The following is a 16,337-nucleotide window of genomic DNA, read 5'->3' on the forward strand; positions in this document are numbered from 1 at the left end:
GAATTTAATTATAGTAATCGTTAATTTAAAAGTAACCCAAAAAAATAACTTGGAAAACCCCCTTTCCGGCTGTGATGATTGAGTACGCGAATTTCGACACGTCGTTCTACAATTTTTATTTTAATGATATGTTTTAAGCTGTGATATTTGTGTGTATGTTCGACCGTTAGCGCGCGATCCTTAAATATTTCGATATCAAGAGAGAGCACGAATATTTGCGGTGAACTCATGTTTTCTAAGAAGTTACATTTAACGAGCACTGGCCATTCCCGTCACACTCGGTGACGTATCGATAATGTACATTGACCAACGCGGGCGCATCGCAAGAAACCGCTGTGATGGGCTTTCGAGGTTAAATCGAGGTCTAGCGAAAGCGCGAAAGATCGAACTCAAGGACTCTACTTTCTCATTTTGAAATTACTATTAATAGATTCAAAAACAGAGGTAACTGAGACGGGTTTCAATTGAAATTTGCAACAGAATTAATCTGTTGTAAGCTCATAAAATTGACCAAGAACACTTGACTTCGATTTAACCCTTCACGGGTCGATTCGAATGTACGATCCGCCGCGCATTTGATCCTCCATCCATGCTTTTGCTTAGGTTCGTAAATATAGACTATCGATTTCTCAATTTGCGAGTTCTAACTGACTCCTGTGTTTAAAGACAACACAGGTTTTGGATGCGTTCTGCTTTGGCTAAAACAACGAACAGTTCCTTTCAGTTTGATTTTTTCCGAGGACTCGACCATGATTTGATGGTGACCTATTAGGTAGAAGTGAAAATTTATATTTACAATAAGCGACTTTTGATCCTTTGGATTTCGTCTTCACTTCTTTCCTGTTATAATTTTGTTGTCTGGTGCGACCTCTACACGGATTGTGATGATTTTCGAGTTTTTAACTGGGGTGAAAGAAACAGTGATTTTACCATTTTCGTCGGTCGTGTAGTTTTGATCTAAAAGAAATGAAGAATAAGCTTGAATCGTCTGCAGACTGCGGCAACCTTTTTTGTAAAAATAATCCGCGAAATCGGACTTAGCATAGTCGATAAGCACCAAAACTGTCTTCCCAGCTGCAGGTTTGCCGTTGTCGTTTCTTTTGATAAACACGTCTGTAGTGTAAGGACGGGTGTCGTCAAATTTGAAAGTGTCGCGGTAATTGGCGAATGCGATCTCGAAATGCTGTTTAGAGATATCGATGATCCTCTGATGCTGCTGGATAACGCCAGTTCCTTCTTCTTCGACGGCCAGTGAAACGTTGAACTGCTTCCCCCACAGATCACGTTCTGCCTGGATCATCTTTCCACTCGTTATCAATTATTCTATTGCTATTCAAAATCTTGCTCTCCTCGCTATTGATTGATTTGATAACTGTAACAGACTGACGGAAATGTCGAAATTGACGCAGCCATCAACATCGAGCATTTTCTGCTCGTTAATTGCCACTGCGCTTTTGTAGAAAAGATGACTCTTGTGGATCAAGTTGACATTAATTTCAGCAAAACCAGTTACGGGCGTCTGCCAAAGAATGTACTTTGCGCAAGCCGTAAGACGAAGGTCTGCAGTCGGAATAAAAAGTGATTAATTCATTTTTTCATGTTTAGAGAGTCAAAAATTTTTTATTATTCCGATGCTGAGTCTGCACGAACTACGTCGGGCATGTCAAATGTGATGTCGAATTTGGGAAGGTGGTATTCCTCGATGTCGAATACAGTTACGTACGTTTGACGATACCCGTCCAGCGCGACTTTTATCTTCCACTGTCCATGCGTGGCCGAGTCGACCAGCTCGAACTCGCCTTGGCTGAAGCCTTTCACGAGCGCCGCGTTTTCTTTCTTGTTTATTTGAATCCCTTCCGCGCTGATGAGAGTAACATCGCAGAACCCGTCGTAAAGAGAGAAGTCGGTCCTCATTACGATTACCCTGTATTTTACGGTCTTTTCGCGAGCTCTTTTCTGAACGATTTTAGAGTCCTTGAGAAGTCAAATCAGTGGAGAGTGAGTACGCGCCTGACCAGGTGAGTATATTTTCTTGTCGGTTTGGGTGAAAACCACGAAGTTCTCCTTGCGCACCACAACCGAGTATTTTTCTGTTGTCAAGAGATCGCGAAACATAGAACGCCAGATTTAACGTTTTTCATGGATTTAGGGATCTTTCCTGTTTTACTGTCAAAGCTTTTGAAATTCCTTTATGATGAAATCTTACTAACGACAAATTGATCGGATCAAATAGAAACCTTCATAATAGTGCATTTATATTTCAAAATCGAGTAAGAAAATATTAAAGCCTTCCTTTTAATTTCATTTTCTTGCGGGTCCAAGAGAGTGACCTTTGCCTCGCCGAGGAAATTATTGGGCACTTCTGTTCCCGATATTAGAAAATCCCGTTTATCAATAATGCTTTCCGCGGGAATACCAAAACTGCAAAAATAAACACTCGAAATTTGGAATGCCAAGTTTCTGATCCAAAATTAGTCAGATAATTCTTTTTTTCATGATTTCTTTTCAAGTCACATTTTGGTACTGGGCCTGTGTCTATCCACTTTGTATTTGAAGCATCCATCAGTCCTAGTCGACCAGCTGAATTCCTGCCTAAAGGCAACTCTGTTCATGAGACAAGAGCCGAAGGTGTCGATTTCTCCAGCAGCCGGAGAATAGGGACTATAAGAGCAGCCTTTTCGATAAAGACGGCAGTTTTGATCTTCAGAATCGACATAGAACGCGTCGCAGTCTTCGCTTTGGAAGCATTTGTCCCAGCAGTCGTCAATTGAATACGGACGTTCGTTGTAAATCATAAACTCCTGGCAGAGGCGACGAGATCGCTCATCAATCGGACCGAACTCGCTTTCGTCAGTTTTCATCGGGCCCGTCCAACTTTCGCGACATTTCGTCGAGTTCATTTCTAGCTTCAAAGTGTAGTTCGAGCTTGCCTTGCCAATGTTCCAATTAAGGCAGACTATCTCGGTTTAAACAAAGATGCTCGTTCGTGAGTTTTACCGCGGCTTCATGAAAATGGAACCGCGCATGCTTATTTAGAAAGGAACGAAGTGAAACCGAAACTGCGTGTTCGCCACTCACATCGACGTGCCTGTCCATTGTGGCGAGGAATTCCAGCTGGCGGCCGCAGTGTACCACCTGCCAAAGCAGCACCACCAAAGATGATACTCGCATACGAGCACGCTCCATTCTTCCAGCTTCTCTTCGTCTTTTCGTAGTAGAAGCTTTCTCTCGCTCTTCCTCTCTGCTAAAACATTTGAAAATGTATTTTATAGTGAATCTTTGAATTGTAATCAGCTAAAGAGTGTTGTATTTGTATTTTGTGTCTTGGGATTGATCAATCACACCTAATAAAGCCAAAATCGTGCGAAAAGCAGCTCCGCGACTCCAGAAGGTTCCTAAATTCTCCAAAGCCTTCTTCTTTCTAGCGATGAGAGATACAGTGCGATATAAAAGCGATAATTGATAGGATAAAAATTGAATTAGAAAGACCTTCTCATATTGAAAGGAATTGAAAATGTCAAAGCTCAGCGGGTCATCGCATCGCCATTGCCATGGAAGTCAAGGCGAAAAATCACGAAAACGAGAGAAGTTGCTTCGGAATCTCCACAGATGCTTCTTGGCATGGTTGGCGATATTTCGCTTTTTAGTTATTTGATACTCTCCAGCCATAAATAAAGCGGCTATGGCCAAACTTTCCAAATATATTGGAAGCTCCTTCAACGCTGGAAAACCAAGTATAAACTAGGAACTTAAAACACGAACTTGCAAGCTTTTTTTTCAGCTTTAGACGGTTGTTATGTTGAAGAAAAATCAAATGGGAAGAAATTATCGGAAATCGCGATCGATTTTACAGCGCCATTTATCGACGACTCTTCGTCGGAAGTTGCCAAAAATTTTTCGTACCAAGGATAGTTTTTAGTCGTAAATATATATTTTATTAAATCAAGCATGGCTATCTTATGCGAGGAAACTCAACATTCAGACGATGTATTCAGCCTGTCAGGTAATTCAGCCGTGTCCGATATTGATTCGTCTCAAAGTCGGAATCAAGGAAGAGTCAATTGACTCAAAATTGCTCGGTGACTAGAGCAAAGAGCAAATTATTCTGTTGAGGCAACAAATGGTCGTTTTAGGAAACAACGGTATCTGAAGCGGAATGATCCAGGAAGGTACAGTGCAAAAGGAAACGTGGGATAATTCACTGTGCAGCGTTTGACTTCGATGACACATTTGATTACAGTATTTATTTTTCGATGATAGCTTTTTAGACCTGGCGCGCTTTCTATTTGAGCAAACTTATATGTCAGAGTATTTGCAGGATAAAAACTGCCGCGTATTCTTCTTTTACCTCCATTAACTTTTCTTCGCGCTTCTATAATCAGAATTATCCCACTTGGAGCGAAAATTTTCGAGAGAGAAGGAAGAAAACAAGCTGGATTTTCAAAGTTGCCGTCGAAAAATTATGAGAAACTGGAGAATTTCACCAGTCGTCAACTTACCACGTAAGTTGCCCGTTTGTATATTCATATCTTTGCCGCGTAAATAGAGAGCAACGAACATAATAACCACGAAACACAAAAGAAATAGGAACATATTTGTTCAGAGAATGCAAATTTTCTCATAGCCGACATAAAATTTTTATTGCGCGGGTTTTCGCCTTTTTGTCTTTCTATAAGCCTCCTTATTCAGCTATCCAAAGAAAAAAAATAATACAGAAGTTATTTGTCCCGCGCGGAGGGACTTAATCACTGTCACAGAAAATGGCCACAGTATACCGTTATATACAGTGCATTAACATTTTGCTTATACATTTCGTCTTCCGTCTTTTGACGAAATGCGGTTCAATGGGGGTAGTTAGATATCCTGGCGGTCGGTCTCTGAAGCTGCGACTGTATCGTGAGAAAAACACATAAATCCCTTGTCAGTAGAGAACATAAAATAATTCATGAACGTCATCTCGAGCTCAGATCTTTCCCACTTCTCTTTTCCCGCTAGACTCAATTTTCCGGCACCAGAAAAGATTTTCATTGCGACTTAACAGTAGTTCAAAAAAAGAAGAGTTCTGAGTAGTGAATTGTTATCGAATCTCTGAATGGTGGTCCTGTGGGGACTCTTGAGATCTGTTATAAAGAGATAATAGTTTCTGGGACTCTGAAGAGTGCGCCGCTCGAGAGCTAGAGCGTGGGAAAGGTTGTGGAGCCCGTTTTACTATTATTATTGAGCAAGTGAGATGTTTATGGAAGAGCAGCCTTCGAAAATCGCGAAATAAATCATCAAAGAGAAGTGGTGAGCATACACAACGGCCGAATTTGTCTTCTTGACACATCCGGCGATTAAACGTACGCCACCTGCGTGTGCCCTGTAACATTGTTAAATATGTTCAGTACTTCAGCCGTGCACTTTTTCCGTCGCAAGTTTTTTTCCGAATTCCCATGCTCATCACTTTTTAAACAGAGCAAGATGGTTCTTCGTACTTATTTGATACCCAAAATTCACAGTATAAAAAGTGCGCAATAATAACGATCGGAATTTCCGATGTTAGCGTTTTCGCGCGTTTTCAATTTACAAAAGACGCCGGAAATTTGTTCTTTCTGCGCGAGAATAGGAAAAATCAGCTTTTTAAGAATAGTCAAGGACATGAAAGTGAATTCGATCATAAATCACTTTTTTCAGAATTTTATTGTTTTTGCTTTTTGAGCGATTGCCCCTGTCATTTCAGAGAGATCGAGCGACTCTTAAAGCTTCAGAAGATTCAACTTAGCTTAGGGTCCTTCAGTAGCCTTCCTTTCTAAAGAGGACTTCGTGTTTTAACGCAGATGTTGATGATCAAGTCGAGAGGCTCGACTAACAAGTCTCTGACATTTACAATGATGCGTACGCTCTAAAATTTAGGTCTTAATGTTAATTTGACTCGTGTGTGCCCAACTGCGTTAACTCCTGCGCAAATGCCTTGACCATTCTGACGGATTGCTTCTGAGAGTGTTTCTTAAATTTTCTTTTTTGTTTCTAATTTTTACTGCGTTTTTTTTTTTCTTCGTTACCTGTGCTCTATTCGGGCGCAGCAAAGCGCTAACTCGCCACTTTGTGTGGACTTTTTGGATCCTTTTGTGAGCTTCTTTTGGAGCATTTTTTTTATTTTTCAGCAACGCGCGACGGGTCATTTTCAAATGTCCAAATAGGCTTGATTGATCCTCAAATTACCTCAGCATTATTCTCTTCAGAAACAAGAAGCCCCTCACAAATGCAGAAAACTCGTTGAGAAGGAGTCGCACGAAAACGATGAGTGAAACAGGAAAACTGAGGAAGTCGAAGACACTCAAGGACAAAAAATCCATCAGCTGGTTCAACTTCGAGAGAATTTTCAAGTTTCGACGAAAAACGCCGAATTCTCTTCAAAAGGTTTGTCATTTACTTTCTAAGAGAATGTTCGAACTACTAGTAACTTAATAATTTGAATAAAAAAAATTGTTTCAACGTAAAATCTAGTCTACAGAAAAACTGCCCTTGTCAGAATCAACAAATACGACCCCGTCGAAGCCGAAACGAGAAGCTCAGTTTGAGGTCAAGAATGAGAGGGAAACGCAGCCGCAGTCAAATGAAAATGCGGACTCGCGGAATTATTTCAAGGAAATCGAAACGCCGCAAACTTCGAACGCCGGAGTGACAGTAAGTAACGACACTGTCCGTCGACATCATCAACTTTACACGTCTCGAACATCGTTGTCCACACAAAGCCGGGTTGATACTAGCAGCAAGTTCAACAAGTCAAACAAAGCGTAAAACTTCATTCATTTTTATGTTTCTATCTCATCACTAATTTTACGCCATAATCTTTAAATCGTAACTCGTCCTCATCCCCAAACACAGTCTTCAAAAATTAACACCATATGTCTCACAGCGGCCTCCACGACCATCTCATAACTCTCAGAGCAAAACCTCTTGGTCGGTTCAATTGCGCGATCGCGTTGGTCCTCGGCCAAGTCGCCCCGAATCTTCGAAGCCTTTCCTCTCGGAAGATGCGCGCAACTACTCAAGCCAGTTGAACCTAAGATGCAGGTGAGGGAATCGAAAGAAGAAACAAGTTCATTTTATTCAGTATGCCTATCCTCAACCCCGAAGGATTGACCTTTTCCTGCTTCCCCCGAGAAATGGCAGTTGATGTTGGCTTTGCAAAAGCTGAAAATGATCGCTGGAAACGACACTCAATAGCTGTAACATTCCAAGAACCTGAATCTCAAAATACTGCGACCATGGTTGTGTCGCCGGCGACGGAACCTGATCCAGTTCTCAAAACGCGCTCGAAATCTACAAAATCTGCTACTCGTCCAACTTCCTCCGTGATCCCGAGCGATATACCTGAAGAAGCCAACTTGAATTCGCCACTTTTGCAAAGAGATTGTTTGATCAACAGGAAAATGTCAAAATCTGTTCAGGAGAGGTTAAAAGTGCCGTTAAAACAACAACTGCCGCGTAGATGAAAATAACAAGGAGGTCTTCGACATTTTAGGAAAAAAATTATTGTCTATCTTAAGCACGGATGATTAACCGAACTGAAAGGCTGTCGATAGCGAGAATTTTCCCCAAATGACTTCCGACGGAGTGCTCCAAAGCCAAAAACCGTTGCGCGCCTCTTCAAAGATCGAGAGGCTCAAGGCAGAAGCACTTTGGGACTATAAATCGTACGACCCAGAGGAGCTTTCTTTCTCTGTTGGCGATACCATCGAAATTATTGAGCGCTGTGACTCTAATTGGTGGTGGGCTAGCTCTGAAATTGATATAGGCTGGAGTTTAGATTTATACACGCTATCAAAACGCATGGCATTAAAACTCTGATCAGGATGGGTACCTGCTCCGTTTCTCAGACTAAAAATAAATCAGAAAGAATCGAAACGACTTTCTAACAATACGACGATCCGCGAAAAAGTTCTTCATGAATTACTTCAGAGCGAGCGCGACTATGTCAGACATTTACGAGGTGAGCTATCCGCAAGACATTTCCGTCGATTTATACGTTTAGCCAAATACTCTAACGGTAACAATTCAGGTGTGATCAATGGCTATCTCATAACCTGCGAAAACAAGAAAGAGTTCTTTTCGGAAGATGACCTCCTGCTCATTTTCGGGAATCTAAAAGAAATAATGGTCTTTCAGCAAAACTTTCTCCAAAAACTAGAGACTGCGTATGAACAAGAACAGTCTGTTGAGCATATAGGCAATGTGTGATCTAAAATTCTATTCTGGTAATATCAACTGGTCATTTTTCACACTCAATAAGCTAATGCGTTTTTGGAAAATGCCGATTCCTTCGAAATCTACTCAGTTTACTGCAATAACCACCCCGCCGCATGCGCGAAGCTCAAGTCGCTTATGGAACTTGTGCAGTACAGGATATTCTTTGAAACTTGCCGACTCAAGCAGAAAATGATCGAGATCGACATTTGCGGTTTTCTTCTCACTCCCGTCCAAAAGATATGCAAATACCCGCTGCAACTCAGCGAGTTGCTGAAAAGCTTACCGCCTGCTGACAAAAACTACGATGTTGTGGCCAAAGCCAAACACAAGATGGAACAAATCGCACTGCTTATAAATGAACGGAAGAGACGATTCGAGGAACAATCAAAGATCATAAGGTGGCAAGCGAATTGTCGTAAATGGAAAGGCCCTGACATCATTCAAAACAGGTAAAATCAACAACGAGGGCAATTTAAACTTCAAAGAGTTCGTCCTGAATATTATCGGAACTTATCGAACTTTCTAAGAGAAATTCGTGTACTAAGATGGCTGCCGCTTTCCGGCCTCTGAGCCGGAAACGCCACAAGAATAAACTTATGTGCGCGCAGAAAACTGCTTCCGGTCTTTTTGACATCGACATTTGCGCAGACGAATATACTTTGATCCGTCTGCCATATTCGATACTGTCATACACCAAAAATAGCACGCGAATTCCCAGCAATGAGCTCGTAAATTATCATTTTGCTACTGTTCAAAATCTGTGCTCACGTGTTCACCTACAAAAAGGCCCTAAACTTATGCAAACGGAACGCTCTTAGCGCATAATAATTGATATTTAAGTTCAATGCTTGTACGCTCAGGAGCGGCGATCCTATCATTCCAGAACAGAAGAGAACAACTTCATCGCCACGCTTTTCTATTCAACCATCAGATCGTTCTCGTCAAGCAGGATAGGGCAGACTGTGTGACTCTGCGTGAACGAATCGACCTCCGTTACGCTCTAGAAGCACCGAGTTCAAAAGGTACGACCGGCTTTTGGTTTAGGGAGGCTAGATTCTCACACTCCTATAATCTCTTTAATTTTCATTGTGCTGCACCTGTCTGAAAAGAAATTAAGCGAGCTTATTTAGGGATAACGATGATCATTGAGGATAATGACGGGCTGGAAACCGCGCAAATTACTCTTTCATTCAAACGGGATCATCTTAAATGGGCGACCCTTATTAACGCGGAGATCGTCAACTCGCGTAAAGCTCGAGCGACCCCGAATTTTCATCTTATAGACAAGGATCGCCCAAGGTCTACCGTAATGGTAAGTAGCCAGCGCTTTTGATTTAAAGTTTCACGATCGTCTTAGCGGGAATGGAAGAACCGAGACTCGCTAAAGCAAAATTGGAAAAGAACCTCTCTGAGCAACTTCGTCAAAGGGCTTTCATCATTTGACTCCGCGCAGCTTGACGAGGATCCACAAATAACCTAATATCTTCAATATTTTCCGTATTTCAGAAACATCAAACCTTGAAGCCTCCCCATTTCCGCTGATTCAAACACTGTCAAGTTCAAAGTAAATAATCTACATATATTCACAAGAGTTGTTTTTTTGGGGGAGACACGGCTAAACAGGCTCTTGTATATTTTCTACGCCCAAGGAAAAACACTAATCAGGATATGATCGAATGGACAGTCAATAAATCTTGTTGAATCCGCAGTAATTATAAAAATCAACGGTCAGCTCTAGTAAAATATCTGTAAAGATCCTACGAGCTTAGCACTTGGTCACAACAGAAAGTGCAAAAATATTTCATTCCAAGTATTTCTATTATAGAGAAATATAACGCTATGGAAAAGGTACTTCGTCGGAATTAGATTTTTCAGGAAATATATGAAATGTTTCACTAGAGAACTTATTTAGGAACCAGTGGCTAAATTGCCATCAGTTAGTTCGAAATGTTCGATCTCATCGCAGACGGGATTGAAGAGAAATAACTCGTCAATAATTCTATTCCAAGATCACTCAATTCCAGGAAACTTGGCTGAAAACAGTTACTAGAGAGTAAAGGCACTAAATCTATCATAGAGATAAATAATAATAGCTAAATAAAAGTGGTCGTGGAGCCGAAATCGCACGCAGACGAAGGGCTTGAAACAATGCTGGACGGCCACGACGAGCCCAGAACATGGCAAAATGGGGTTTGCGCTCCTGTGAACCCAGCTCGTTGCTGCTTTTCTAATGTCTGCCCTTGCCTGTCGGCAGGCTACTTGGCGCGAAAAATTGGCAGTCCTTCAGGCACAAATATTTTGTATTTTAATTTAAAGAGTTCATTAAGCTTTGGTCGCCGTTTTCGGAACACTTTTCTGCTACCCGCTGATGATCTGCCACATCAGAGGGAAAGTGAGAGAACAGCTTGACCTGGACGCTGGTCTAATCGAAGGTAATACTAAGCTTCTAGACAACATTAAACCATTTGTTTGAAGATATCTCGTGCAGCTTGTGCCTCCCCGGCTGTGCATTAGAACAAGCTTTTAATGAGCTACCGAACTAGAAAGAACGAAGACACTGCTTCATATTCACAGAAAGTGTAAATAGTGAAAAAATACATTTAGTTTGAATATATTCTACAGAAATTGTTCAAAAGTAGGCAGCAGTAAGGAAACGAAAATGAGATGAATGAATCACAGGAAGAAAATTGAGATTGGAACTAAAGAGTGTCTGCGGCGTTGTTGGACGGAGCGAAGTATTCTGGGTAGCAACGGTACATTAAAATCGAGTCTGGCGGAAGGTACAGACTGATGGTATCCTTGAGTTTGTAGGAAGTAGCTCGGTGGTTGGGATCTTAAATCGGCTTATTATTTGGTCCATTGGTAGAAAATTGTTTTATCTAAATTAATATGAGTTGAAAGTTATATTCCGGTCGGAATCTTAGTTTAAAGCCGTTCCAAAAGATCGACGCAGAGGTAAGATCCAACATCAGCCTTGAGACCAGCGTCAGCGAGAGTGAAATGCATATGTTGAGGCCGTCCGTCAGTTCGCTTCGAGACAGCGGCCACTGCGTATTCGCCTCCTTGCAGCGGTCTCTGCCACACTTCCATTCCAGGAATCAAGCCAAAACTATTCTCAACTTCGGATAGCATGTCACTTGTGGTGGTGTGGTTCAGAACGCGTCTTCCTTGAATTCCAAGAGGGTCTGTGTGTCGGATTAACGGATGATAAATCAGGAAAAAAGGTTCATTTGGGTTTTAGGGCTCTACTGTCCTGGCGGCGAGCAACGGTACATTATAATCGAGTCGGGATCGACGTAGAGCGTGATGATGTCTGTCATGTTCCACATCTCGAGAGGAACCGACGAGTCAAACAAGTCGACGCAGGTATAGAGTCCGTTGCCGATGTCTTTGAGTCCAGCCTGAATCAGTGAGTTACAACGCTGCTGGCGCATTCGAAGCGTACCTGTTTGAGAGTGAACTGGACCGAGCGTGGAGTTCCGTCAGTTCTAGCTGATACGACCCCAAGCGCGTACTGCTCGTTGACGATCTCTCGAACCCAAACAGAGTCGCCTTTTCCAAGCCCGTCCGTTTCATTCAAAACTCGACGACCCTGAATTCCCAAAGGATCTAACAAACGAATTCTCATTTGAAGAAAAGCTCTCGTCAAAAAAAGACATTCGAGGTTCAAAATACTCCTATTCAATTCAAAATAAGATTCAATCCGAAACTTGATTAACAGCGATGACGGCTGTGTTCTGATAAACGTCTCGCATTTCTTTGGACATGGTCCTTAGATCAGTTGAGAGGAAGAGGGGTGCAGCGACGATGGACCAGATGCCGAACTGAACTTGAGCCTGGTTGACAGTGAGCGCGTAGTTTCCGCCGATTAGCATGTCAGGGTCGTTCCACTTTCCAGGACCCGCAGCCTTAACCAGAACATCCGCGTGATCGCCCCACCACTGCGAGATATCAACGATATCATCCCAGTCGTCTTGAATATCGCCGTAATTTCGCCACACATTGCAAATTTCACCAAGCAAAGTGTAATTCACCTGTGGAGGAAGACCACCTACAAGAAAATCGTAAATAAAGCTATCGATTACAGGCATCAGAGTTTTATTAATTTTACCTTGATAGGCAGGCCAAGAGCAAGAATAAATAATCGGTCTTCCAGTATTGTTAAGAGCGTGGCTCATCGCTGGATATCCAACTTTCTGCTGGTCATCGTCAGAGTAGCACCCGTCATACTTGAGCATATCAATTCCCCACTCAGCAAACATATCTGCATCTGTTTTCTCGTAGCCCATTGATCCTGGGAAGCCTCCACAAGTGTGGGTGCCCATGTCACCATAGATTCCGAGTTTCAAGCCCATGGAGTGAATCTGATCAGCCAACCATTTGATTCCATGCGGAAATCGAGCAGGATCGGCGGTGATTTTCCCATCCACTCGATCTCTCAAAGGCCAGCAATCATCAATATGGACGAGTTCGTATCCAACTCCGAGCCAACCGTCTTTTGCCAGTCGCTCGGCCTGTTCCATGAACAGTTTCTCACCGATACAGGTGTCAGGAAAGGTCTTGCAATCTGTGTTGCATCGGAATCTTTCCCAAGCGAGCCAGCCCATGGGAGGGGTTCTAGCGACGCCATTATTCATCGCCGTCGCCAGCGCAATAAAAGATCCAAAAATCTTCATCTTCATTCTCTTCAAAGAAAAAAAAACGAATGCGGTAGAAGAATCGGGTGCCGGGCTATTAGCACATTCTAACAACAACTAAGTGTGAAAACAAATAATGAGAAAATCGTAAACAAACGAAACGAAAGGATAAAAGCGTCAATTCGATTTGTCAACATAAAAGCTAAAGTAATATTATTTATAATCTGCTCATGAAGTGGCTCCTTATCCTTTTTATGTAAGTATACATGTATTTAGTGCTGAACAGAAATATCTTTGTTTTTCAATAATTAAAGACTCGAGACTCGCGAAGAGGGACTGCCCGAGACAGGTTAAAAATTGCATGAAAGAATTCGCAGTGAATGAAATTCAGAACTTGGAAATTAAATGTTAATAACTCGGGAAAGTTTTTGGACACGGTTGAGGAGTAGATCGCCTTTGCGGATAACGTCCTGGTATTGCTTGTTCTTGGCGTCGGGACGGTTCGTTTCGATAATTCCGTTCACTTGATTTTCGTTAAAAAAAACTATTGAAGGAAAACTGCTACCTTTGTCTATTTTGGCGTGGATTCTGCCGGCCGTAATGAAATTCGAAAGCTCTCGATCGAGAAATTTGACGCTCACTCCAAATGCTTTTGACATGTATTCGAGACTCATTGAGTTGTAAGCCTAAAATCCGGTTGAGCAAATTTTCCGGTTAAAAAATTAGTTGCACCTTTAGTTGTTGATTGTAAGCGAGAATGCGCATTTCTCTCGTGTAATATTTGTAATGCTCGTGGGTGAATCGGTTGTTTTTCAGGTCCTGTTCAACGAAGGCGAGTCCACGGAAAAACTGAAGATAGAGCTTTAGAGAAGGACTACATCTTAGTTCAAAACGAACCTTATCAAACTGACTATTGTAGAAGGCGAGCGCGTATTGCTTCGAAGCCTGGTCGGAGTGGAGCACTTCTAGGATTTCGGACCCGTTCAAAATATCGCTCCAGAGCTGGTGTCTAGGAAGGGCGACCATAGAAACAATTACAACGTAGCGGATAAACTCTTCGTATTCCATGAGCTCGTAGGAGGTAAATGTCGCCACTGCGCCGAGGAAGAGCTCAGCAGCTCGTCTTTGTAACAGTTTAGTAAGGGAATTTTGAAAATTTGCGGTTCAATCGTGCCACGATTCGCGTTCATGACTGACATAATTTCCGAATCTGTCATTTAAATTTGCGCCGTTTTTTTATTCCAGCTCGAAGCCGTAAACGGTTTACTGACAAATGTGGAAGTTTTGTCATTCACAATCAGAATCGTGTTATTTCTGCTTACTTGAAATCTCTGATCGTAATGCAGTAGAGGCCTTCGTACACCTTTAGTCTGTTTCGTCGATCCCAGTCGCCACCTTCATCGATCATTTTCTTTGCTTTTTCGACGTTTTCTGTAATCAGTTTTCTATCGTTGTAGAAAAGTCCAATTCGAAGAATCGCAAACGTCAAGTCCAGTCGAATACCAAGCGTGACGTTCTTCTCCAGGGCGAGAACTACAATTCAAAAAGAAAAAAAGACACTTGAAACATTTTTTACCTTTCTTGTAAAGAGCGAGAGCTTCTTCTTTATCGCCGATTTGCGAGTAATACGTAGCCTTTTCGATCATTGCATCGCGGACGTCTGTGCTGACGTCGCCTAAAAGATCCATTGCAATCGTGTTTTTCAGCAAAAGAAAGTACCTTCGACTTGTCCAGCGGCTTCAATCTTTTCGTCGAGCTTCTTGAGCTGTTCCTTGTTTTTCGCCTTGAGATCGGATAAGATCTTCTTGTCAGGTGTTCTTTCCAGTTCGGCGCACATGTCCGCGTAGAAAGGCGCCATTTCTGAAAGTAATTTGAACATCCAAGAACATCCGATGCACCTTAAGGACTTGCACCTGCTCAGTCGACTATAAAGTAAGAATTTGCGGAGCAAGAAATCAAATCCAAGAAATCAAAATGACCAGCGTCTCAAAAATCATCAAAATGATTCGAACGCGGAAAGACTCGAAAAAGAAGCCGATCCTTCGAAAGCAAAAAACCACAAAAATAACGAGTTACGGCGGCACCATACGAAGACAGAGCGTCGAATGGCGCAAGAGCTTGACTTCAGCGTGTCAAGCTTTCGACGGCTTCGAAAGTTGCGACTCCGAGTACGGCTGGGAACTTCACAAAAGCGAGCTGAACAAAATCAGGGATGAGATTTCCGTACAAAAGAAAATCGTCGACGATTTACAAAGCGAAGCCGCACATTTGCGTTCACTGCGAAATCAACTGCGTAGCAGTTACTACTGTAACAATAAATCTATAAATTGAACATCTACCTTTGGCTTTCACTTCAGCCATGAGTTTCTCCTCGGTCTTTGCGCAGTTCGGATGCGATTTCAAGAAGAATTTCCACTGAGCCACATCGAGATTTGGAATCTTCGGGATTTTCTCATCATCTGTTATTTTCGCCGGCATTCTATAAGGAGCGATTTCTGTTATTATTATCTTAAACTAATGATTTTACATAGTTTCATGCAGAATACAGTATTATCAATAAAAACCCAACAGATGAGTTTCAAAAGGGTAAGGAGATATCCTTAAAAAGAAATAAAGACTAGACTTATTTTAGCTAAAATCTGACTGAAGTTGTTTATCTTCACAGAACATGGATCCTCTAAATATTTTTTAAAGAAAATGCAGTTTGAATTTAGCGATGAAAATGTGAAAAAAATGATTCTAGATTGATTATTTTTTGGAGATTTTAAATTTGGCAAACGTTGGCGAATACTGAAAGAGAGCCAATGAGCAGCGCTGGGTGAAATAGAGGCAAGATCTTTGGAGATTCGAACCCGTTTAGTTTGAGAAGGAAAAAAATGTGCGATGGCGATCAGTAGACCACCCACGCCTGGTTTTTGAGCGGCTGTGATTGGCCTGCTTCTTCTGGCGAGGTTTGAAGCACTCAGCCGATCAGTCACAGTCAAGTAGAAACCGAGATAGAGCAATCCCTGATATGTCGAGCACATCACAGAAGCACGCGAACTTCGTAGCGGAGCCAATGGGCGAAAAAGAGGTCAACGAGGTGGCAGGCATCGGGCCCACCTATGCCAAGCGATTGCAGGAGAAGGGATTCGAAAAGGCCTACCAGGTACAGCTCTAGAAATAGATCCAAGTCAATAACAATCGCGCAAATTCAGTTGCTGGCCCAGTACCTCCTCCTAGCCAAGGACGAGGAAATGTTCAAAGAGTGGCTGAAGGACGAGATCGAAATGAAGGGGAAGCATTTGAACGACTGCTCCAACTGCATCACCGAGTGGTCCCGCGCCTTCATGTAAGGCAGCCATGCTGCCTAGAAGACAACAAATATCCTCGAAAGGGGATTATTCACCTCACTTTACCAAATTGCGGAATGCAAGCATCACCTCACTGACCAAGAATAAAACATGTATCGCCTCCTCTGACCGATTT

The 16,337-nt window shown here is 42.3% G+C and overlaps 6 protein-coding genes and 1 long non-coding RNA gene across 7 annotated transcripts; 4 read left to right on the forward strand and 3 right to left on the reverse strand.

Moving 5' to 3' along the window:
* Nucleotides 1-1,333: 1,333 nt before the first annotated feature.
* LOC145709256 (ovostatin homolog 2-like) lies at nucleotides 1,334-1,929 on the reverse strand. Its single transcript, XM_081786934.1, has 2 exons — nucleotides 1,640-1,929; nucleotides 1,334-1,565 (listed from the first exon to the last, which is right to left on the reverse strand). The coding sequence occupies exons 1-2, from the start codon at nucleotides 1,912-1,914 to the stop codon at nucleotides 1,334-1,336; spliced, it is 507 nt and encodes a 168-aa protein (XP_081643060.1). The 5' UTR covers nucleotides 1,915-1,929.
* Nucleotides 1,930-4,326: 2,397 nt separating this feature from the next.
* Nucleotides 4,327-6,834, forward strand: LOC145706773 (uncharacterized). Its single transcript, XM_081784213.1, has 3 exons — nucleotides 4,327-4,502; nucleotides 6,222-6,399; nucleotides 6,487-6,834. Exons 2-3 carry the CDS (start codon nucleotides 6,280-6,282, stop codon nucleotides 6,778-6,780), a joined length of 414 nt encoding a protein of 137 aa, XP_081640339.1. The 5' UTR covers nucleotides 4,327-4,502; nucleotides 6,222-6,279; the 3' UTR covers nucleotides 6,781-6,834.
* A 727-nt stretch (nucleotides 6,835-7,561) lies between these two features.
* LOC145709257 (rho guanine nucleotide exchange factor 4-like) lies at nucleotides 7,562-9,790 on the forward strand. Its single transcript, XM_081786935.1, is given in 6 exon segments — nucleotides 7,562-7,792; nucleotides 7,838-7,975; nucleotides 8,045-8,681; nucleotides 9,073-9,254; nucleotides 9,363-9,544; nucleotides 9,590-9,790. Coding segments are annotated over 6 exon segments (1,470 nt in total). The 5' UTR covers nucleotides 7,562-7,584; the 3' UTR covers nucleotides 9,713-9,790.
* A 256-nt stretch (nucleotides 9,791-10,046) lies between these two features.
* LOC145710148 (uncharacterized) lies at nucleotides 10,047-10,798 on the forward strand. The gene is made up of 3 exons (XR_014135012.1): nucleotides 10,047-10,080; nucleotides 10,145-10,664; nucleotides 10,708-10,798. It is a non-coding gene; the product is annotated as an uncharacterized LOC145710148 (long non-coding RNA).
* A 568-nt stretch (nucleotides 10,799-11,366) lies between these two features.
* Nucleotides 11,367-12,978, reverse strand: LOC145710147 (alpha-N-acetylgalactosaminidase-like). Its single transcript, XM_081787842.1, has 4 exons — nucleotides 12,344-12,978; nucleotides 11,944-12,283; nucleotides 11,678-11,843; nucleotides 11,367-11,633 (listed from the first exon to the last, which is right to left on the reverse strand). Exons 1-4 carry the CDS (start codon nucleotides 12,912-12,914, stop codon nucleotides 11,478-11,480), a joined length of 1,233 nt encoding a protein of 410 aa, XP_081643968.1. The 5' UTR covers nucleotides 12,915-12,978; the 3' UTR covers nucleotides 11,367-11,477.
* A 25-nt stretch (nucleotides 12,979-13,003) lies between these two features.
* Nucleotides 13,004-15,364, reverse strand: LOC145710144 (26S proteasome non-ATPase regulatory subunit 6-like). The gene is made up of 8 exons (XM_081787837.1): nucleotides 15,209-15,364; nucleotides 14,589-14,729; nucleotides 14,446-14,544; nucleotides 14,192-14,402; nucleotides 13,767-13,992; nucleotides 13,602-13,718; nucleotides 13,435-13,555; nucleotides 13,004-13,392 (listed from the first exon to the last, which is right to left on the reverse strand). The coding sequence occupies exons 1-8, from the start codon at nucleotides 15,345-15,347 to the stop codon at nucleotides 13,271-13,273; spliced, it is 1,176 nt and encodes a 391-aa protein (XP_081643963.1). The 5' UTR covers nucleotides 15,348-15,364; the 3' UTR covers nucleotides 13,004-13,270.
* Nucleotides 15,365-15,821: 457 nt separating this feature from the next.
* LOC145710146 (barrier-to-autointegration factor B-like) lies at nucleotides 15,822-16,328 on the forward strand. The gene is made up of 2 exons (XM_081787841.1): nucleotides 15,822-16,017; nucleotides 16,067-16,328. The coding sequence occupies exons 1-2, from the start codon at nucleotides 15,883-15,885 to the stop codon at nucleotides 16,202-16,204; spliced, it is 273 nt and encodes a 90-aa protein (XP_081643967.1). The 5' UTR covers nucleotides 15,822-15,882; the 3' UTR covers nucleotides 16,205-16,328.
* Nucleotides 16,329-16,337: the final 9 nt, after the last annotated feature.

The sequence above is a fragment of the Oikopleura dioica genome, chromosome XSR, assembly GCF_907165135.1.
Source record: "Oikopleura dioica chromosome XSR, OKI2018_I68_1.0, whole genome shotgun sequence".
Classification (NCBI taxonomy): Eukaryota; Metazoa; Chordata; class Appendicularia; order Copelata; family Oikopleuridae; genus Oikopleura; species Oikopleura dioica.

Bases quoted from the DNA above. Each gene is read 5' to 3' on its own strand.
- LOC145709256 (XM_081786934.1), bottom strand. From the start codon at position 1,914: ATGAGGACCGACTTCTCTCTTTACGACGGGTTCTGCGATGTTACTCTC. The intron at 1,566-1,639 runs CTCAGCATCGGA...TTTTATTCCGAC, and splicing joins CCCGACGTAGTTCGTGCAGA to TGCAGACCTTCGTCTTACGG.
- LOC145706773 (XM_081784213.1), top strand. From the start codon at position 6,280: ATGAGTGAAACAGGAAAACTGAGGAAGTCGAAGACACTCAAGGACAAA. The intron at 6,400-6,486 runs GTTTGTCATTTA...CGTAAAATCTAG, and splicing joins CGCCGAATTCTCTTCAAAAG to TCTACAGAAAAACTGCCCTT.
- LOC145710147 (XM_081787842.1), bottom strand. From the start codon at position 12,914: ATGAAGATGAAGATTTTTGGATCTTTTATTGCGCTGGCGACGGCGATG. The intron at 11,844-11,943 runs AGTTTCGGATTG...AATTCGTTTGTT, and splicing joins GCCGTCATCGCTGTTAATCA to AGATCCTTTGGGAATTCAGG. The intron at 11,634-11,677 runs GTACGCTTCGAA...TCACTGATTCAG, and splicing joins TCCAGTTCACTCTCAAACAG to GCTGGACTCAAAGACATCGG.
- LOC145710144 (XM_081787837.1), bottom strand. From the start codon at position 15,347: ATGCCGGCGAAAATAACAGATGATGAGAAAATCCCGAAGATTCCAAAT. The intron at 13,719-13,766 runs GTTCGTTTTGAA...CTCTATCTTCAG, and splicing joins ACAATAGTCAGTTTGATAAG to TTTTTCCGTGGACTCGCCTT. The intron at 13,393-13,434 runs GTAGCAGTTTTC...ACGAAAATCAAG, and splicing joins CCACGCCAAAATAGACAAAG to TGAACGGAATTATCGAAACG.
- LOC145710146 (XM_081787841.1), top strand. From the start codon at position 15,883: ATGTCGAGCACATCACAGAAGCACGCGAACTTCGTAGCGGAGCCAATG. The intron at 16,018-16,066 runs GTACAGCTCTAG...GCGCAAATTCAG, and splicing joins GATTCGAAAAGGCCTACCAG to TTGCTGGCCCAGTACCTCCT.